Below are 23490 nucleotides of genomic sequence, written 5' to 3' on the forward strand. Positions count from 1 at the left end.
ACATTCGCTTGTAGGGTGAGGGAAACAGCTGTTAGCTTGTAGGGTGAGGGTAACAGCTGGTACATTAGCTTGTAGGGTGAGGGTAACATCTGGTACATTAGTTTCAGGGCCGCCTGGGAGAAATGCAAGGCCCTGTGCGAGATTTAAACGCGAGCCCCCCCCCCCCCCCCCCCCCCCCCAAAGGTAAAAAAAAAAAATATATATATATATATAATTTTTTTATTTTTATTTTTTTTCATACAGTCAACATATTCTTAAATAATAGCACTGGCCGAGGCTGGGCATGATACAGTCAACATATAGCAAGAGAGAGAGCGAGAGAGAGCTCCCGTTCTACAGTCAATATACAGTGTACAGAGAGAGAGAGAGAGAGAGAGAGAGAGAGAGACACTGGAAAGAAATTGAAATGCTATTTGGCCCTAAACAGAGAGTACACAGTGGCAGAATACCTGAGCACTGTGACTGAAGATCCTTGACTAGGTACAGACTCAGCGAGCACAGCCTAGCCATTGAGAAAGGCCGCCATAGGCAGACTGTGTGTGTTAGAAAGAGAGAGAGAGAGAGAGAGAGAGAGAGAGAGAGAGAGAGAGAGAGAGAGAGAGAGCATGTGTGTTTGTCGTGTGTGTGTGTGTTAGAGAGAGAGCATGTATGAGAGAGATAAGCAAAGTTGAGCCCCTAAAGGATATTCAACTTTTAATGGAAGAACAAAACAGAAGGAAAAGATAACTTCACAAAGGCAACATGAATATACATAGATCCAAAAGGACAAAGATCAACACTTAAATCCAAAGAGAAGAGGGTCTATACCAGAGAAAACAAAGCAGCAAGGAGCCAATGGCCGACATCAGCTAAATAGGCTAGCCAGGTACTGACACCAGGCCACACACATCTTTGGCCAACGGCCCAACGCTACCCAAGCTACACAAACGACCAAGACAATTCACACACAGCACATGTCGTATCTCCAAATGTTGTGAAGTAACATATGTTTTGCCTGGAAAAAAACATTGTTATTAACAAAATATTCGGGAGGGGAAGGAAGGAAGAGTGGGGTAATGTCATGACATTTTCATTCATCTTACCTGCACCAAGGAACGCAGGGCGAAAGGCCGCAACACAGGTCTCCACGTTGACGAAAGGCCTCTCGCTGGCAGGACAAAAAGAAGCTATGGCCGGAGCCTTGTCATGGTGCAGGCCCGACTACATCTTCTGTCAAAGATGATGTCGTAGTCAGAGTGCCAGAACCCCCTGCTATTCTCACGGCTAATGTCAATGGTCGTAGCACAAGCTAACAGCTAACTCTAGGCTAACTGATAGCATCAAACTAACGTTCCCAGCCGAGCGCAGCCGGCAGCTAACGTCGTAGCTAAACAGCTAACTGGCTAACAGTTAGCTCAACCCGGCTATCGCTAACCATTAGCTAACGCAGAAGCAAGCTATGCGGCTACCACTGAAAAACTGTACAACGTGAGAAAAGCAATACAGGTGCTGACACCAGGCCACACACCGTTAGCTACTAGTACTACAACAGCTAGTCGGCCAGTTTGGCTCCAGAGAGAGAGAGAGAGAGAGAGATATCCACGGCGGGAATAGAATAGAGTGCATTAAAAACTCACCAAACGTCCAAGAGGATGGAGACAACCGCGTGGAGTTGACGAAGTTCATCTGCCGAACGACCATCCTCTTCATCTTGGCTGCACGCGCTGTCTCTAGGTTAGCTAACGCTAGTTAGCCTTTAGATAAGCTAGCTACTAGCCGACATCATCATGGCTATATCCCGACTGAACCACACTTAATATTATAACGTAGCTAAAGCTAACTAGCTGTCCCTGTCTTTAGCCGGGATGGCTAGCCTGACTGAACTGTCTAACATGCAACAACTTTCATCTTCAGTCCATCTGCCGAACGATGTCCTCTTCATCTTGGCTGGCATAACCTCCAATGCTGCACGCGCGAAATAGTCAGACGCTAGTGATGGGTCGGTCATGAGCGACTCGTTCATAAGAGCCGATTCATTGCCGTGAGCGTGAGTCGAATCACTCACGTCTGGCAATGAGTCGGTTCACGCCCCCCCCCCCCCCGGCACGCACACAGACACACACAATGAACTCAACAGACGCTACCTGGCTGTAACCCCTCCCCTCATTGAAACCAATTCTGCTGCCTGCAGAGCCTCAGAGCCAGGAACGTGTCTAATGTGAAATATATAAGCATATAAGCAAAACTAGATTTTAGGTCTGTGATGAAAAAGGGCCTTGCGGGAAGGGGGGCCTCGCAAAAAGGAGAGGATGATGTAAGTCTTACATCATCCTCTCTGCGCTTCACTGCCTTTAGGCGAGTCTCATCACACCTGCTGAGTGGCATCGAGGGACCGCCGCGGTTAGATGTGTCGTTTAAATAGTTGACAGACCAAACCGCATCAATCATCACCAGCCGTGGTGCCAGATCCAATCCACGTTCAGAGAAAAACACAAACTGTTACTTGTCAACACTTTGTCCAATTTGCACCAGACTTTGCAAATATGTTTGTCTCACGATAGCAAGGAGGCCAGACCATAATATACCGTAGCCTAAATAAAGAATTGAACTTCTCAACAATTTGTCGGATCATGATGACATCTGAAATGTGTTGTTGCTATGTCATATCCAAGTCATCCTTGTGATCCTAATGAACTTTTTCAAACTCCACTTTTTTCTCCTTCTCCTCCGAGACTGTTCATTTGATTCTCCCTAAATGTCTTATGTAAACTACTGAGGAGTCAGTCAACCAGCACCTGCTAACGGCTCTGACCCTTTAGCTCAGCTGGTTAGTGTAAACTACAGTTAACCAGCACCTGCTAACAGGTCTGACCCTTTAGCTCAGCTGGTTAGTGTAAACTACAGTCAACCAGCACCTGCTAACAGGTCTGACCCTTTACCTCAGCTGGTTAGTGTAAACTACAGTCAACCAGCACCTGCTAACGGGTCAGACCCTTTAGCTCAGCTGGTTAGTGCAGCCACCTATGGATCCTATGGTCCCAGTTTCAAATCCACTGGGTTACATTGGTGACACTGCCCTCAGTGCCCTGTGAATCTGTATCCAGGTTTATGTAGAAAGAGGGGTGGGATCTCAGCGCCTTAACCCTGGGAAAGTGCACTTCTCCTGGTGAGGACGACTGTAAACTACTGAGGAGTTGGTCGCAGTCTATAACGGTTCTGACCCTTTTAGCTCAGCTGTGGATCCTATGGTCCCAGGGAATCTTGTTTCAGTCGGAATCTGGTGTGAGTGGGAATCTGTATAGTCAAAGCCATAAATAACAATCTGTATAGTCAAAGTCACAAATGACAATCTGTATAGTCAAAGTCACAAATAACAATCTGTATAGTCAAAGTCATAAATAACTATCTGTATAGTCAAAGTCATAAAAACAATCTGTATATTCAAAGTCATGAATAACAATCTGTATATTCAAAGTCACAAATAACAATCTGTACAGTCAAAGTCACAAATAACAATCTGTATAGTCAAAGTCACAAATAACAATCTGTAGTCAAAGTCACAAATAACAATCTGTATAGTCAAAGTCACAAATAACAATCTGTAGTCAAAGTCACAAATAACAATCTGTAGTCAAAGTCACAAATAACAATCTGTATAGTCAAAGTCACAAATAACAATCTGTATAGTCAAAGTCACAAATAACAATCTGTAGTCAAAGTCACAAATAACAATCTGTATAGTCAAAGTCACAAATAACAATCTGTATTGTCAAAGACTTAAGTCATAAATAACAATCTGTATAGTCAAAGTCATAAATAACAATCTGTATAGTCAAAGTCATGAATAACAATCTGTCAAAGTCACAAATAACAATCTGTAAAGTCAAAGTCATAACAATCTGTAAAGTCAAAGTCATAAATAACAATCTGTATATTCAAAGTCACAAATAACAATCTGTATACTGCATTATTATTATTATATTATTATTATTATTGTATAGTCAAAGTCACAAATAACAATCTGTATAGTCTAAGACTTAAGTCATAAATAACAATCTGTATATTCAAAGTCATAAATAACAATCTGTAAAGTCAAAGTCATAAATAACAATCTGTATAGTCAAAGTCATAAATAACAATCTGTAAATTCAAACCCATGAATAACAATCTGTATATTCAAACTAATGAATAACAATCTGTAGTCAAAGTCACAAATAACAATCTGTAAAGTCAAAGTCATAAATAACAATCTGTATAGTCAAAGTCATAAATAACAATCTGTAAATTCAAACCCATGAATAACAATCTGTATATTCAAACTAATGAATAACAATCTGTAGTCAAAGTCACAAATAACAATCTGTAAAGTCAAAGTCATAAATAACAATCTGTATTGTCAAAGTCATAAATAACTGAAGTGTATCTTCTTAATTCATGTATCTCTGTCTAAGTTCATTGATCGTATAGTGTTCTATTTCACCCTTTCCTCTGCATGGTTTTAGGTATTTTCAGATGTTCGGTTTCAAGTAAGAGGAGACTGACGATATGGTCAAAATCAACGGGCGGCGGTTGTTTATTAATAAAACAGCTTTAGGAATTAAAACAGTACATCGTCTCTTTCATTTGGCTGTTGTCGTTTCTCGGTGCTGTTCGCTGTCTTAGGTTGTCCATGGCCAACACCGAGTCCTCTCTTGTGGTTCGCTGGTCTGGTTGTCAAGACAACCTTGGGTCTCCGTCAGTCTCAGCGCTCAAGCAAGGAGCGCTTGATTTCATCTCTCTCCGTGGCAGGATCTCCTGCTGCGAAGCGATCTTCTGTCATTGGGTGTCAGTGGCTCTGAGTCTCCGGCTCGGCTCTCAAGCTCCGGTTGGTGATCCTCTCTCCGTCGGTGGAGGTTCTCAGCGCTCCAGTTGCGATGCGATCTCTGTCATCGTCTGTCCCCATGTCTCTGGGTCTTCAGGTCCTTTCTGGTGTGTCAGCGCTTCTCCTGATGCGAAGCGATTTCGTCTGTCATCGGGTCTCAGTCCCTCTGTGTCACGGCTTGGCTCTGCAGGGATCCTTCTCCGTCTCCTCTGAGTGTCACCGGGTGTGTGTGGCGTGTCTCTCCAGGTTCCTTCTGGTGTGAGTCGTGTGTCTCATGAGTCGCCATTCGCCCTTTTTATCAGAGGAGAGAGAGAGAGGGGGCGAGAGAGAGGGAGGGGGAGACAGAGAGCGAGAGGGACGGGGAGACCCTGCCTATTCCTGTCACATTCCAGCAGAACTTGTCTGAGGGTGTCCTGTGACCACATGTTACACAATTTTCCTGGGTCTTCTGACAACGGTTTTCACAGTTTGAATCTGCTGACACTTTAATCATTACTTAATGAGAGGGTCGTTTTTCACTGAGTAATACAACATCATGCTTGTGACTAAAAGGTTTACATAGTCTAGATAAGAACCAGACTACTTTTCCAGACAGTGCCCAGATAACAAACCCTATATATCCGTTTCTTTAATAGAACACCTTATTTTCCTGATGAACATTTGACCAATACGGTATAGTTTTACCTTCTAGCTTTAAGAGTTTCTTTTCTTTATTGTGACTAAGTTATTCTAATAGTTTTCTAAGAGTTTATGCCTATATGTAACTTATGAAATTGCTAAATCTTTTAGTATATCATTGCTTTGCATTGTTTTCTCAATTAGTGGCCGTTCTCTGTGTAAGGAGAGATTTCCAAATAGCCTGTGTCACTTTTCTGACCTCTGGGTTAGTCAGCAGCTGCCGTGTTGTAACCTGAAAATTCCTTACTTAGGGTAGGGGTCAGTTTTATTGTCTTTAAGGTCAGCCATCTGTTTTCTGGGGAGTCAACCGCCTCTACCCTAGGGTCTCAGAAATACCTTCACATGGTGTTCTAATCACCCTGTCTTTCAAATCAACTTCTCTGTTTTATCATTTGGTACATTTATAGTTGCTTATGTTCATGTTTTCATTTAGAAATATACGACAATCCACCCTTAGGGGGTTTAATAACCTCCTATACAACATTAATATTCTAAATTAAACATGTTTAAAATCATTCTCATAATTTTTGCTAATATTTTCTAAAATTTTCAAAAAAATCCAAAATTTACCCAAATCGAACTACAAAACCCCTTTCCATCTGTACAGTTACAAAATCATCATTTCACCTACCTTTTCCTCCTTTCACAGTTATACACATTTATCAGTTATTATTATGACATCCAGTCTAGGTCCGTCTCTCTATGCAAAGAGATGATCGTACCATTCTCAGCTTCTTTTCGTTTAAGACTATATTTATCCATGTACTTAGCTTAAATGTCTATTTTGTGTAATGGACTCTGCAAGAAAAGATTAATACATCACACCACTAAGATATTAACACTCTAAACATTTGAGGGAAATTCAAACAAGCAACATAAATCATTTTTACTCCTTAAAAAGACCACTGAGGCCTCAATTATCCTTTGCTTTCATCCCTGTCAGTTATCCCTGTTTAAACCTCCTAAGGCCTTTACTGCTAACTCGTTTTTGACCGTTTTGTTTCTTCTTGTTGTATTTTGTGCTAATCACCGCCTCTTTCTTCGTTGTATGCAGGTCTCTGGTACTGCTCCGATTTTCCACAGAAGGAATCGATTTTCCCTCTGTCCTTTTTGCATTTTGGATTATTATTTACAAAACACACAATAGATTGGAAACATTTATTTTCACAGATACATCTTTACTGTTCTGCATTTTGACAATACATTTTTCTCCAATTCATTATCTATGTATTTCACAGCTTCTTACGTTAGCATTCAATCAAATCATCTTTGTCTCATTTCTTTTTGTGCTGTACTGTTTTACTAGATTCAATATCTCAAGATCAACACAACTACCTCCACCCTTGACAGTGGAATAACCATCATTTCACTTTCAATTACCTCGTTTCCCGACAGCTCCCCGGTCCGGACAGTCAGCTCTAGACGAGGCCAATCACCAACAGAACCTATGTGCATGGTCAACAAACCACAGTCCCTTTAAACACACATCACACACACTCCGCCAGCTTTCAACAAGCCGGTGCAGAGTCTTCCATAAGTCAATCATCAAATTCACATGTCTGCACCCGACATGAACACTAACTGGCCAAATTGCGACCAACAACCTACAGAGCTTTCTTATAGACAGAGAAATATGTTTCCCCAACACTTATCATAACCCAAAAAGTGACACAACCCTCCAGATTCTACATCTGGAGCCTCAATGAGCGGAAAACAAACCATGAACCAGCTCCCGTCCATCCTCAGTTTCCAGCTCATTATATCAGACCTCCTACCAGTCTCGCTGTGTCACCACCACCTGCTATCCCTGACCGGCGAGAGAACCCTCCCAGCCAGCCAGTTCCTAAAAAAAAAATATAGTCAACCAAAAACAAAGAAAATTAAAAATAAACAAAAAACTGTGAGTGCCTACATGCTACACACCCATCCAACAGAATTAAACTATCATCCAGAGGCATAAATACCCCCGCAAAACTAAGACAGCAAAATTAGAAATCCAAAAAGAAATAAAATAAGTAATGAAATAATAATATTGTTGTTGTTCTTTTTTTTTTTTTTTTTTTTTTTTTTAATTCCACCTTGACCACCCTTTGATCAAGTATTGTAATCACTACTATAAATAGTCCTTTGTTTCTAACTGTCTAATATTATATGTTCCATTGTTCCTGTCTAAAACCCAACTGTTTAACCCTTCTCTGACACCGTCTGGTTCAGTGTTCACATGACCACAAGAGCCATTGCGGTGACCATCTTTCTCTCTCTCTCCAATCTGTGCAGCCGGGCCAGGCTGCACAGGTGGGAGATATCAAAAATCGTCCACCATACCATTCTCCCTTATGTTTTCCTCACTGCCACAGCAAGAGTTGATCAGACACACTGTAGCAAAAAGGAAAACCCATGATTTGTCTATTAATTAACTGTTAGTACGATTGGCTCATGCATCTGTCAGTCATTTCATCTCTCCCTGTTAGTTGCACATCCATCTTAGTCGCTTCCACTCATAATCTAATGTACCAACGCTTCTATATATTTTTTATTCTATTTCTTGTTCCAATCAGTCCTTCTTCCCATTTTAACTTATTAATAACTCTATTTTCCCGAGCACTATTAGCTCCGCTTGTGCATTCCTGCCTCGTTCTTAATTAACCTATGACCTATGCAGACACCCCCTCTGACAATGTCCCAACTCTCCACATTCCCAGCAACCCTGTTTGGACTCTTGCATCTTTCTGGACGTTCGCTGAGGCCTCCACCCTTTGTCACATGACCGAGCGAAATGGCCAACCTCCCCACAACCCCAGCACACAGCCGACGCCGGCCATCCCAGGGGTTCCAGTTCACCCAGTTTACCACGACTCCCACAGTCTCTCGGCTGGCCTCCCACCGTCTTCTCCAGGTCCACCCCTCTCCTGTCCTCTGGTCGCATGTCCTGTTGCCTGGAGGAGAGAGGGGCATACCTGTCCTCTTCTGCTGCCTCTCCTCGGGCCTTCTCTTGTTGGGAGGGGCCTGGAAACTCACCCCTCCTGCGGTTCTGTTCACCCTGTTGCGGCCCAGTTCCCTGTCCGGGCAACAGAGCACAGGGCATTCTTTGATCACAGCGGCCTAGGTCAGACGCCCGAAGCATGATCTCAACAGCTGTCGCTTCTAGTAGCACAGTCTTTCTCGCCAGTTCTCGTCCCAGTCTCTGAGTCTCGTGTGCGGCTTGACCGATCTCCAGCTGTGTCTTCATCAGATCTCGATGAACTGCCTCGTGTTGTTCGAACGCCGTCACAAACGCTCTCTGTTGTCTATAGTATGTTGCCTCTTCCCCCATCTCAGCACGGGCGGCTTGCCGTCCCATCGTTGGGCTCCGCCTCTCATCTTGGCTTTGGTGCTGAGGGCAGGATGGATGTGGGAAACGGGTGGGCTGTAGAAACTGTTCGTGTATTCCATACCTGCTGTCGGTCTCAGTTCCAGCCATCCGGCCAGAGTGGACTTCGTGGGACGGCTGTAACCTCAGTCTCTTTTTCTGCCCCTTGGTTAAACCGCAGTCGCCTGCAATGGACACTCCAGCTTGAATCGGTTCTGGTTGGAGTAACACCGTTGTCACTGGTTCACTCCCCTGTGTTGGAATCAAAGTCATCATTCCAAGTCCTTCTGTCGTACTGGTCACATGAGAGAAGTCCATATTCAAATCAATCAGATCATCACTGGTATAGTCTATCTGGGAAATGTCTGCAGAGGCCCTCGGCCTACTCCCCCCAATGGCCCGATCACTAAGGCCCTCCTCCATATCGTTGTTGTTGTTATCCTATTGTTACTGCATTTAACGCTTCAGTTGTTCCTATCAAATGTCCCACTAAAGTGAACTTCCTATGTTACTGTCATTCATTCCACTTTCAACACACTCTTGTAATCACCGTTTGAAAAAACAAGTTTCTCTGTCTTCCACTACTTCTACTTACTTGAGTTAAAACACTCACACTGTCAAATTTTTACTGTGCAGACAAGGATTGATAACTGGCTTATCATTCATACTTATACCAAGGCGCATTAAAGCCGTTTTCCCTAGATGGTTGTGGAAGTCGTTAGAGCACCTGTCCGGCCGAGCATCTGTATAGAAAGAAAGCAGAAATCCAGACTTAATACAGTGGCATTTCCCTTATTATTTCCACTCTTCGTTACGCATTGGAAATGTCGGGCAACACTATACTAATATTTTAAAGAGACACAGTGTGATTTGCTTGAAAAAATAACGATACAGCTTATCTTGTTTTTTGTCCGTTCCTTCAACAGGAACACTGAAGTTTTCCAATCCCCTGTGTGCTCTCTCCTCCTGATTTCCTGGGAAATATAATCATTAATCCCCTTCCTATCCATTTGTCTAATAATCCTTTGTAAACCTGGTCCTTCATCTGATTCTTATCTCTCTTTGCTTGATGAATCTGTTCATCCTAACCTTATTTCTTACTTTTAAATGCCCGATTAGCGTATCGACTAAATGTATTATTCCGATTAGCGTATCGACTAAATGTATTATTCGCTTTCGCTTCACTTCTCATACTACATCCATTTCATTCATCCTTACACACAACCATTACCCCCCACAACACTTAATAAAAATTAATCAGTGTTGCTACTGCTACCAACCACCTAATCAGGGAAAACAATAAACTTTTAGCAACTTAGATCACTAAAACCCTGACCGACACATAGTACAGCTGGCCACGTTAATAAATTCACGGACACCCGCACTATGCCACCGCAATATCCTCCCAGTTCTCTGAATACACAAAGAACCGTCAACTCACAGCCCAAAGCGTCCTCCCTCCAGTTTCGAACCTGAACGGAAACACCCCAAGCTTTATCACACCAAGAATATTACAAATTATCCTACCACCACCTGCACCTAGACAGTCCAACGCCCATCCGGTACCTACTTCACATACATAATACCAACGCAGTACAAATAAACCTACAACCAAATGCCCACAACACACGCCGCAATCCAGGGATGGCGAAATACAAGGATAGACAAAGGGGGGGCGAAGGGAAAAGAAAAAGGAAGGAGGGATACAGGGATACAGGGACTAAGGGGAGGAAGGGGGGGGGGGGGGGGGAGGCACAATGCAACATTAACTACTACCAAAACCGTCTAAATCAACTTTAACTTTAATCAGACCAAAAAAAATGACCATGAATATTCTATCTATCCTTATGTAATCCTATTTTAGCAAGTAACACTATATTAATATAACCAACACTCCAAGCCCATGATGAATTGAAAATGGGGGACCCTGATGTAAACAAGACGAAAGTCTTTCTCTGGTCTGCATCCCCTTAACAATTGTGTGTATTGAGCTGTACCATAATGTACCCATTCTACAATCTGTTAATAAAATTCTTCAATCAATCAATCAATCAGGCAATCTATACTAAACAAAAACTCCCTCTGTGCACCTGTCCCCTCACAAAGTTAAGCCGGGAGACAGGGATGGAGCGGAGGGGGGGCGGGAGGGGGGAGAGAGGGAGGGAGGGAGGGAAGGAGGGAGAGAGGGAGGGAGGGAGGGAGGGAGGGAGAGAGGGAGGGAGGGAGGGAGGGACAGAGGAAAAAGGGGGGGGGGGGGGGTTCACGCCAATCCTATCACAAAACGCCGCTGCTCTCACTTCAACCATACTTGGCCCATAACAAATACAGATTCATAATCAAACCAGTAAACACCCCCATCATCAACAACAGAAAAAACCGAACATAAAGAATTTATAAATCCCCACAAATGGTCGCTACTCAAAACTTATAATAATTACAAACCCTTCTCTACTGCCAACTGCACCCCGTTCCACCTGTAAAGGTGAAACTATAAAAGAGGCAACAGCGCCCTCCGCTGGAACGTCTTGTCCATCACCAACGCACTACAGCACTCACCACTTCCCGTAGGAGGCGCCCACGCCTCCCCCGCAAGTGCGTCATCACGTAAACCACCCCAAGACGTCAACTCGACGTTCCACCTCAACCACAAAACTACAATTCCCAGAACCCTCTACACCGGAAGTACCTGTCCATCGCCTCTCTAAGATCCCGCACTAGCAAAGAGTAGCAACACGCGAGATTCCCCGAGAGTTCAATCATGCCATATTGTTAGCACAGGTAGCTTAGCATCTTAGCTTCGTTAGCTCAGTGCCGCTAGCACCAGCCTAGCTTAGCATCCAACATCACTTCTCCTAAACGGCCCAGTCCTGTTGACTCGAGCGGCACAACACATCGCGACGTTTACACAACCCCAGCTATACCCCGTAACACAACTTTAATCCTATTTAGCCCCCGTTCACAGAACCTATATTATTATCCTTATCCTAGCATGCTCGCCCGCTTGGCCCCGGCCGGCTCCGTATTTTAAATCTAACGCTCCCGATCTAGCCCCGTTATTCCAAATCTAACGCACCCCAAGCTCCGACGCTCCCTATGACGTCACCAGCTCTAAAATCCCCGTTTTCTTTGATCTTTACTACATTACTTTTAAACTTCTACAGCCCCGATTTGAAAAATGTCAACGCACATTACACATCTCCTAGGTTCCATCTCACATGTCATTCATTCAATTCACTCGAAAACGCAACACAGCGTCCACACGTTAGTCGCGTCGCGCTCAGCTAATGCTGGCAGGACAGGGGTGTGGTTTCTCCGTTGCAGCCCTGGCCACCTGGTTCATAATAACACAAAAAATACCTTGGCATTCACTCAGAGCTCCTAACATTCATCCATTTAAACACATATACTAAGCAAAACAATGTTTCATTCATAAACATACCATTCATTTATGCACACATTTATTCCAAACGCATTTGCTTGCTCTTTCCACACAACATCCTCCTATGTTCTAATCTCATGTGCAGTTACCCCACGCATTTCCCCCATAAGTGCATTATCTCCAAAGGTTACTTTCCCCCCCCCCATCATTCCTCTTCTCAGCCTCTCAATCTTCATATTCAGCGCCGTTTGGGGAGCTTTTACCTGTCTCACCCCCAAATCGACCAAATACCTTCTCAAAAATCCGTACCAAAGGCGAATTTTTTAAGCAGATTCCGTCGGGTCACACTACAACAGACCTGTATGAAAACGTCTTTCTAAACTCGTCTGTTATACGTGCCGATTCTAAGAGTGAAGTCCGCGAATGATGGCGCGGAAAAAAAGCAACCAATTACCTCCCTGTTCTCTATTTCTCTTCGCGGAACCAGGCTATCCCTGAACTTCACCACGGTTATCCTATACTACTCTACACTCCGTTTTCTGTTCTCTTTTCTCTTCGTGGAACCAGGCTGCCCTGTGCTACACCACGGTTTATCTCTTTACTACTCTTTAAGATCTGACTACTCCTCTTTACCCTTCTTATGAACCACTACGTCACGCACAGTCCCACTTCCCGCTATCTGTGACTAATCTCCGTTCCTCTGCTCCTACGCCGGTCCCCTCAAATATTTTTCCTAAACCCTAGCCTATCCCCTAAGCTGATATAACTAAATACAGACATCTATTTCCTCTCCTCACTTGGCCTTGTACCAATTATAGGCATCCTAACTGAACATCTCTAAGTGTAGCGCCGGTGTGTGGCTGAGACCAGAGCCAGGTTGTGAAACCTGGACCCCGGTACCCCTCCAACACCAACATTATCCTGGTCCATTTCCAACACATTTCTACCTAATGCAACAGCAACCCCAAAAAGCGAGACTGCTTCGACCATTACTCATCTTAAACACCATCATCACTACTTACCTAGTCCCGCTGGCCTTGGCTGAAGTGGACGATCATTCAGTCGCAGAGGGCTTCGATGATGGGGAGAGAACCTCTCTGTGGTTCAACCGGTTTTCTGGTCGAATGCAGGACGGGTCATGGCACCAATTGAAGTGTATCTTCTTAATTCATGTATCTCTTATCTAAGTTCATTGATCGTATAGTGTTCTATTTCACCCTTTCCTCTGCATGGTTTTAGGTATTTTCAGATGTTCGGTTTCAAGTAAGAGGAGACTGACGATATGGTCAAAATCAACGGGCGGCGGTGTTTATTAATAAAACAGCTTTAGGAATTAAAACAGTACATCGTCTCTTTCATTTGGCTGTTGTCGTTTCTCGGTGCTGTTCGCTGTCTTAGGTTGTCCATGGCCAACACCGAGTCCTCTCTTGTGGTTCGCTGGTCTGGTTGTCAAGACAACCTGGTCTCCTCAGTCTCAGCGCTCAAGCAAGGAGCGCTTGATTTCATCTCTCTCCGTGGCAGGATCTCCTGCTGCGAAGCGATCTTCTGTCATTGGGTGTCAGTGGCTCTGAGTCTCCGGCTCGGCTCTCAAGCTCCGGGTGGTGATCCTCTCTCCGTCGGTGGAGGTTCAGCGCTCAAGTTGCGATGCGATCTCTGTCATCGTCTGTCCCCATGTCTCTGGGTCTTCAGGTCCGTTCTGGTGTGTCAGCGCTTCTCCTGATGCGAAGCGATTTCGTCTGTCATCGGGTCTCAGTCCCTCTGTGTCACGGCTTGGCTCTGCAGGGATCCTTCTCCGTCTCCTCTGAGTGTCACCGGGTGTGTGTCACCGGGTGTGTGTCTGTTTCTGTCCGTCGCCATTCGCCCTTTTTATCAGGGGGAGAGAGAGAGGGGGAGGGGGAGACAGAGAGCGAGAGGGAGGGGGGAGACCCTGCCTGCCTGTTCACGTCCACTTATTTTTGGTCACATTCCAGCAGAAACATGTCTGAGGGTGTCCTGTGACCACATGTTACACAATTTCTTCTGCTGACACAACCGTTTTCATAGTTTGAATCTGCTGACACTTTAATCATTACTTAATGAGAGGGTAGTTTTTCACTGAGTAATACAACATCATGCTTGTGACTAAAAGGTTTACATAGTCTAGATAAGAACCAGACTACTTTTTCAGACAGTGCCCAGATAACAAACCCTATATATCCGTTCTTTAATAGAACACCTTATTTTCCTGATGAACATTTGACCAATACGGTATAGTTTTACCTTCTAGCTTTAAGAGTTTCTTTTCTTTATTGTGACTAAGTTATTCTAATAGTTTCTAAGAGTTTATGCCTACATGTAACTTATGAAATTGCTAAATCTTTTAGTATATCATTGCTTTGCATTGTTTTCTCAACTAGTGGCAGTTCTCTGTGTAAGGAGAGATTTCCAAATAGCCTGTGTCACTTTTCTGACCTCTGGGTTAGTCAGCAGCTGCCGTGTTGTAACTTGAAAGTATTGTCGGTGCATTGGCTGAGTGCGGGGTGATCTCCCTCTCAAGCTTCACTATAGCCAATTTTATCTTTCTAATCATTACCTTGTACATTTTACTTGCATTTATTCATGTTTTCATTTAGAAATATACGACAATAACAACAGCACTACGGGTAGGACCATTTAACTGAATATACTGTCTACATCATTGTGAAGTGTGTCACTTTAGGAACTGTAAAACTTGTAAGTTGCTTTGGATAAAAGTGTCAGCTAAATGACGATGTAAAAAATTCAATGTCTCTCCCTCTCTCCCCATCTCTCTCTCTCTAGGAATTGTACTACCTGAGAATGCCGAGGAGCAGAGAGAGGATGGAGAGAGGAATGAATGAAGAGCAAGAACAGGTGTGTGTGCGTAAGATTCAAGCCGTGCATGTAAGATTCAAGATTAAATGACTTAATTTGTCCCTAGGGAAATTAGTCTTGGAGATAAAGGCTGCCACATACAAAATAACATACCATTGCAGTGCAGTAAGAGACATAAAGTGCGTAACACAGATAAATGCAGACATAACGTGCATTCAAATACGTGCAACACAGCCCTTCATTTCACACCCCCCTGAGTTTAGGAGATTCACTGATCGAGGGGTGAAAGAGTCTTTATACCTATTCAGGTGTCTTTTCCTGTATTTAATTCGAACCCTGTAGCATCTACCTGATGGGAGACGTTTGTATTCTGAAGACAGGACATGGGTCAGTGATCATTTTCCTAGCCTGTTTAATTATAACCTTGTCAAAGATTATTTGGAGACAGGGATGCTCCCTCACCCCCATCACCTTCTCTGCTGTTTCAAGTTTTGTTTTATTTGTCACATATAAAGTACATGTACATTACAGTGAAATGCTCGGTTCTGTATGAGCCCCCTGAGATTGTGCTTCATACAGTAACAAAACGTTTAAATAATAAAGACCAAACACTATACAAAATATACAATATACAAAACTAAAGTACAAAATGCAACAAATGCAAAATTGAGGTAGAGATGTAGTGCAAATATTTTTGTAATAAATAGATACAATATGGTGTAGTGTTAAAAAGTGTTTTAAAGTGTGTAAGTGAATGTTAAAGGTGATGGATGTTTGTGCAATGAATGTAGAATGGATGGGTTAGTGTTGCATAGAGTCCACATTGAGCATCCTGATGGCCTGAGTCTCTCTGTACTGGCCATGAGACTCCGGTAGCGCTTGCCTGACCGCAGCAGTGCAAAGAGTCTGTCTGGACCAGGCTGTTTATTTGTGAATTTAACCTATATGTCACCACCAGACCAAGCTGCACTTCTGTAAAATAATTATATAATGAATGAACATCATTAAACCTCTATACGTCCCCAAACACCTTGATTCTGTGCAAGACGTCGCTGTTGGATCTTAGTGCATACAGAATTCACATGGACATTGCAAGACAGATTACAGTCATTGTGTACACCCAAGAATCTGTAAGAATGAACCTGGGTAATATCCATAAATGTATTACGGCTCAGTAGTGGAGAATGAACACCCAGATGTCCTTGATGGGGGAAATGTATTTCTGTTTTCTTAGTGTTTACAATGAGATGATGGTCATCACACCATTGTAAAAACCTTTTAACCTCCAAACTAAAGCCAGAAATGGTGGTATCGTCAGAAAACGTAAACCTGTTTAGAAACGAATACCTGTGTTAATGACTTCAGACTCGCATCACGTCCGGTTCACTCAAGAGATGCTGGGTCCTGTTGGTCAAAAGTTAGTGACATGTATGGGTTGACAGACATCTACCACCTGAGCTTGCTGGGAATGATGTGTGGCTGCAGGGTGATGCAGCAGAGCTGAAGCCTACAGTCTGGCGTAGGCCTCTGGGTTTTCAAGGTGCAAACGAATTGCATTATGGTTAGGATTGCACCATCGGTGCCACGGTTGTCTTTATAGGCAAACTGGTAAGAATCTAGCTCTCCATATATGTTTGACTTCAGCTTCCACACCATTAACTTTGCCACTTTTCAACTTACTTGTGTGCATGTATTATTATTATTATTAGGGCTGGGACTTTATCGCATTAATTTAGATGAAGTAACTACAGAAAGAATTAAAGGTAAAAAAAATTGATGCATTTAATCGCATGATGATTTTTCTTTATTGTGTAAGAATGTTACCTTTCAAAGGAGACCAGACTCATGCATAAGTATAAAGTATAATAAATCGCAAATAACTTTTTTTCTTAGTCTGGTTTGTTCATAAAGAAAATTTAAATAAGAGAAATTGAGATCAATCAAGATTTTTCTTTCCAATGGTCAACTGTTCTGGAATATACTTGAAAGTACTGCGTTTTACTTTTACCTCGAAAGATCTTGAGTTTACAAAAGGTCCTTTGCGCTATATATATAGTATTCCTAAAATTGCTGCACTTTGTTAAAAATTGCATTGATCTGTTGGTCTGTGTAGTAGCTAATACAGGATTTTGCTGTTTAAACGTATGTATAATGTATATTCATTGATTCACTCGTATACCAAAATAAATTTTAATTGAAAAAAGTTTCTTTTCACATCAAATATTGATATGCGATTAAAATGTGATTAATTTAGATTAATTAACTATAAAGTCTCGAATTAATTCGATTAAAATTTTTTATCAAGTCCCACCACTAATTATTATGTTGGTGTGTTGCAAATGTGTATGTTCTTCTGTGCATGCCTATGTACATGAATGTGTCTTATGTGTGTGTGCTCTTGTGTTTCTGTTATGATTACCATCAGGCGATGCAATCCAAGAGGAAGCTGCGTGTGTGTGTGGCCACCTGCAACAGAGCAGACTACTCCAAACTGGCGCCCATCATGTTTGGGATCAAATCCCACTCAGACGAGTTTGAACTGGAAGTGGTGGTCCTGGGTTCGCATCTCATCGACGACTACGGGTAAGTTGAAACTGCCAGTGTAAATTAAATGTGATTACTTTAAATAAATATTAATGCTAGTTGATGAAACTATAGCGCACAGTAGGATAAAAGGGGTCCCCGAATTTAGTTTTTTGATGATTGAGGGCCAATTTAGGGACCCAACAATGTTTGAGGGCCGACCTAGAGATAAATGGAACACACAAGAATTACAAATTTCTAGCTAACGTACAATGCAATGAAGATGTAATTTGTCTCAAGTAGGCATATATGCAACCAGTAGCATAGCAAGTGTTCAACAAGCTATCAATAGTAACTTGACAGCCTAGCCCAGGGAAAGGGGTGAAGTTTTACCCTTCTTAAACGCAAAGTACTATATGTGATGTTGATGTTGTAGGTTGGTTTAAAACTATTGGAACTGGACCAAATGTAACGCATGTATTTAGACTCATTGCCGCCAGAACTGGCCTGTGTGCTGCACTTTGAGAATGCCTCGGCTGTACGTATGAGGTAGGAAATGTATTCAGCTTGTTGACTATAGAACGATATAAAATTCTGTCCATTTTGGTGCAAATGTGAATATAAAAAAAACTGAGCTGTTTGAATTTGTGAATTCAAATATGTTATTCCTATGAACATGTACAGTATAACCTAATTGTGTTCAAACACGGGTCCCCGACATGGGGAAACCAAACCAATTGGCAGAGGGAGATATTAGGCATATTATGTTTCAGGCCAAGGGAGATATTATGGCTTATAGGTTTCATGCTAAGGGATATATTAGGCTTACTAGGTTTCAGGGCAATGGCTATATTGTGGCTTACTAGGTTCCAGGCAAGGCTATAAGGAGTTATCATTAAACTAGGAAAGAATATACAAAGCTGTCATAAATCTAGAATTTTGCCTTTTGAATTTGTGAAGCAGCGAGGGGGAGAGGGAGAGTAACATTTGCTGAGAGAACAGCATGGAGAACAGTGTGATTAGGGGAAAGTGCATTAGTCACACACCAAGGCGGTAGGGGCAAAACAAAGGATGCTAAGTCCGAAATCGGACCCCAGGGTTGACAATTCAAACTAGTCAGAAGCACTAAATGCTGAACTTCTTCTATAAAGACGTTGGGACTGTGATCCAGAGTGTCACTTCCTTCTAGGCTAGCATTCCTTTCTGTAGGACCTCTGTTGCCAAATTCTCATTTGTTTATCAAGGTGCAGTGATGTGGAATGATACACAAAATCTAATAGAAACATGTTCCACTTTAAATATATTTAAAAGTAAGCTTAAAAAAGAACTACAGATCCTGTAGTCTATAGTATCCATGTGTATTTGTGTAAAGTCTTTAAAAAAAAATCCCCAACATTATAATAGTTGTATAATGCTGTATTGTATGTATCTGTGTGTATGAGAGAGGGATATGCCCTTGGTTTTTTTTTACCTTTCCTGCACATTTTAACTGTTCTTCTTTTTACTTATTTTATTCCAGAATGTATGTTTAAGTGCGAATAACACAGTAAACAATAAACAAATATATAGGTAGTTCTCATTCTCACATGTCACCTTCCTTTTTGTTTCTTTTAAATTGTTTTTTATTGATCTTTTTCCCCCCTCCTTTTTCCTCCGATTTTCTCCCATCCCAATGTTAGTCGTTATGCCAATTCCCAATCCCCTTCCTGGTCGCTGCGCACTTACCCCCCACAGTCGGTCTGGGAGAGTGGAGGCTATCACATGCTTCCTCCGACACATGTCTAGCCAATCAACCGCTTCTTTTCACCTGGCAGCGCGGACTCTCACTGAGAGAGTGTAACGTGTGGAAGGATCACACTACCCCCCTTAGATCCTATCCACGCTTAGCAGGCGCCCCGACCGAACTGTAGGAGTCCCGGACCCACCCCGCCAGCTTCTCCCACCCTCTAATACAGCCAATTGTATTAGTGTGAACGGCCAGCCAAGCTGGTGACAACCCCGGAGCTGTGAGCTGGATTCGAACAGGCGAATCCAGCGTCTCCGGGATTGGTGACGAACGCAATCTCCGCTACGCCACCTGACCGCCCTTTCCTTTTTGTTTCTTAATTTATCTCCTTTCTCCTCCTTTCTTTCATTCGTCCTTCCATCACCAATCTCCTTTATAGGTTAGTTCTTGCGTGATGTATCGCACATTTTATTGCTGTCTGATATATTCCATTATATTTCCATAATGATGATCAATAGGGGTGGGGGGGGAAATCGATACAGCAATATATGGCAGAAATAGTTTGTTGCCGAGGACCACTGTCCCTCCCAAACCATCTCTCTCCCGTCTTGACTCCTTTCTTCTGGTCCATCTGGCTTCTTCTTCTCCTTGTCTTTCTTTTCTCCCTCTAATTTCCCATGACTAATAAACTCATGACAACACCAGTATTACCGGTCGATCTGCTGTGGTTTTTATTAATCATATATATTTCTCAATCCTCCGCTATCGGTGTGTAACATGTCGTGTCGCCTTTAGAGCCTTCTTTCTTTCCTTCACGTGAAGTTAAAAGTAAGTGAAAGTGAACCCTAAAAATATGGAGACGCAGAAATGACGGCTACCAAATCCATTCCGAGACAATGGAACGCAGTGCAAGTCAGACTTTAAGCCCCGAATATACTCGAAAACTGACACGTACATGCACGCGGCTGCAGACACGCTGCGCATGTGGCTCTGGTTATAGTCAATTTTTGGTGTCTGCCAGCGCCATGTTATGACACGGCACTGTTTGCAGACGTACTGTTATTAAAGTTTAGTTAAACATAATTTTGTATTTCTTTTTTGTTAAATCCAAAAGGAAAATATTAAATCCGAAAACAGGAAAAGATAAAAACGGATTTCATAGCGTCCTACACTTAGCACCCAGTGCTACTGAAACAGTAAAGGAAAGGGGGATTGTGTGTGTGTGTGTGTGTGTGCGTGCGTGCGTATGACAGTATTTTACAGGACAAGCCCTTAGATCTAACCAACCCTCTCTTTTCAGTTTCTTCTCATTTCCTTTTTTTATTTTTTTTTATTGATCTTTTCCCCCCTCCTTTTTCCTCCGATTTTCTCCCATCCCAATGTTAGTCGTTATGCCAATTCCCAATCCCCTTCCTGGTCGCTGCACACTTACCCCCCACAGTCGGTCTGGGAGAGTGGAGGCTATCACATGCTTCCTCCGACACACGTCTAGCCAATCAACTGCTTCTTTTCACCTGGCAGCGCGGACTCTCACTGAGAGGGTGTAACGTGTGGAAGGATCACACTACCGCCCTTAGATCCTATCCGCTGTTTACAACGACTCTGACCCACCCCGCCAGCTTCTCCCACCCTAAGTTTCTTCTCATTTCTTATCTTTTTTTGTTTCTCTCTCTCCCTCCTCCCCTTCCACCGCCCCCCGTCCAGAAACACCTACCACATGATCGAGCAGGACGGCTTTGACATCGGCTCCAAGCTCCACACCATCGTGAGGGGGGAGGACGAGGCGGCCATGGTGGAGAGCGTCGGCCTGGCGCTGGTCAAGCTGCCCGACGTCCTGCAGAGGCTTCGCCCCGATGTCCTGGTCGTCCACGGCGACCGCTTCGATGCCCTCGCACTGGCGACCTCTGCTGCCCTGATGAACATCAGGATACTGCACCTGGAGGGAGGAGAGGTGAGGAGAGAGGAGGGCTGGATGGAAGGGCATAGGGGGGACTCGCCAGAGAGCTCCTGGTACCATGTTATCACGATACGATAATGCAATTCTTAAAGGACCATACGGGTAAATGTTAAATTGATCTCTTGGTCAGGTAAATGTTAAATTGATCTCTTGGTCAGGTAAATGTTAAATTGATCTCTTGGTCAGGTAAATGTTAAATTGATCTCTTGGTCAGGTAAATGTTAAATTGATCTCTTGGTCAGGTAAATGTTAAATTGATCTCTTGGTCAGGCTAACAAATTGACCGATCCCAAGTGCCGCCTTATTTTCTTGACCCTCTGATCACACCTTGGTACCCATTGCCAAGTGCCTTAGCTTTTCCACGGTCACTTTCAGCAGACAAAACATTTTCAGATTGAACGTGCCCCTGCATTCACTACCACACTACTTCGTATGAATGAGGATGACAGCCCATTTTTGCTATTCACAATCACACTCTGTAAAACTGGTGTTCAGCAAAGGCTATGCTATTTTTACCACTGAGGTAGCTTGCTGGTCTTGGCTGAGGCTGACTAACATTGCATAGAGCTATCGCATGTGATTATGTAGCAAGGGGTAGCTGTAGTGGTAAAGTATGTAGTAAAAAGTATTTCAATAGCATAAAGGATACTAATGCTATTGCTAGCCTTTGCTGAACATTGGTTTTGCAGATGGGTAGCAAACATGATCTGCCATGCACAAGTAGTGTTAGCGGTATGTGACTGAGCCCAGCAGTCTGTGGGCTGTCTTTTTTTCAGATTTTTACAGATTATGAAAGTACAGAATGTAAGATATTTGAAGAAGATATGCTGTTTTGAATCTAGTTAAACCTCAAGTCTCAAGAAAAAAAACTGCAGAGAAAAAGAGAAAATCCAATCTAAAGTTTCACTGCATTATTTTTTTTTCATCTACTTTTTTCTCCTTTTTTTCCTGTGATTTCCTCGCATATGCCCCCCACTGGCCGGTTGTAGGGAGGATAGAAGCCCCCTCCGATACATGTGGAGGCAGCCTGTCACATCTTTTCACCTGCCAGACTCTCTTTTGGCGAGGAGTAACACGTAGGAGGCTCACACTGCCCTTGCCATTTTTCCTGACTTTGCTGTGCAGGCACCCCAACCGACCTGTAGGAGTCGCTGTTCACAACGACCAGACTACCACCCTTCGACTTCCCACCCGCTAACTCTGCCAATTGAGTTAGTATGACGGCCGGCCCAAGCCGGAGGCAACGCCGACAGCCGGATTCGAACCCGGTGTCTCTTGCGTTGGTGACGAGCGCAATGTCCGCTGCGCCACCCAGCCGCCCTGTTTCACTGCATTTTTAACACCTTGGCAGTCAGCTAAGTGTGAACAATAGGAGCACAAATAGATCAATACATATTACATATTAAGTGATGTTGTGTTTCTTTTTCAAATGTAGCCAAGAGTAAAGACCCTAACTGTATCAAACCAGCAGTCAAAGTGTATATTTTCAACACTACGTTTGTTTAGCAATTATTTTAAGTGAAATATGAGCTTGTAAAAAATCTCATTGCATCAGAAAACGTTTGATTTAGACGCGAGAAGAAGAAGCACTCATGAAATCTTGTAGTCCAGAGAAAGAGGAGACCCAGGGCTTTCGATGGACGTCTACATTTTATAAAACTACACTACCCAGCTCACACCAGCTGCAGACAAAGGAAGGAACACTTTTTTTTTTCTTACAATCATTGACGTGAATGACGTGTTTATATCTCACGGGTCGAACAAACCTCAACATTATTGCCATAAAATACAACATATTGTTTCTTTACCTTTCTGTGAACGTCTAGGAGAAAATCATGTCACCGTCAAAGATGGAAGAAAAAACGAGTAATAATAATCATTTATATTCTACTTTGGTTCATTACAATTCACTCAAGCATAGTAACAGACACAATGTTCCTGACACTGGGAATACATTCCCTGAGGTTCATAGATGTCCCTAGATACCAAGAACATGCAAATGGACCTTGTAGAAGTTGAGCAATCTTCCATTTACTTGGGTAACTACTTTTAGGCTAATTTTCTGAAAATATGGCTAGGGCTTAACAGGTTAAGTCCACCCCTAACCACTCCCCCAATGGATTAGCTGTCATCTGTCACTACTGTCAGTGACTCAACAGTACTTAGGTGAAAATAGCTGCTATACAAGGTAAACCCAGATTCGGCT

General features: G+C 43.1%; 1 protein-coding gene across 1 annotated transcript in view; it reads left to right on the forward strand.

Annotated features, from left to right (window-relative positions):
• The window catches only part of LOC311236077 (bifunctional UDP-N-acetylglucosamine 2-epimerase/N-acetylmannosamine kinase-like), a 57889-nt gene that overhangs the window by 18029 nt on the left and 16370 nt on the right, over window positions 1–23490 (forward strand). The window contains exons 5-7 of the mRNA XM_084323673.1: window positions 15046–15117; window positions 17504–17661; window positions 21032–21278. Of these exons, the coding sequence (XP_084179799.1) occupies window positions 15046–15117; window positions 17504–17661; window positions 21032–21278 (477 nt within the window). The remainder of the gene's footprint in view (window positions 1–15045; window positions 15118–17503; window positions 17662–21031; window positions 21279–23490) is intronic.

This window comes from Notolepis coatsorum, assembly GCF_963971535.1.
Source record: "Notolepis coatsorum genome assembly, chromosome: 10".
Classification (NCBI taxonomy): Eukaryota; Metazoa; Chordata; class Actinopteri; order Aulopiformes; family Paralepididae; genus Notolepis; species Notolepis coatsorum.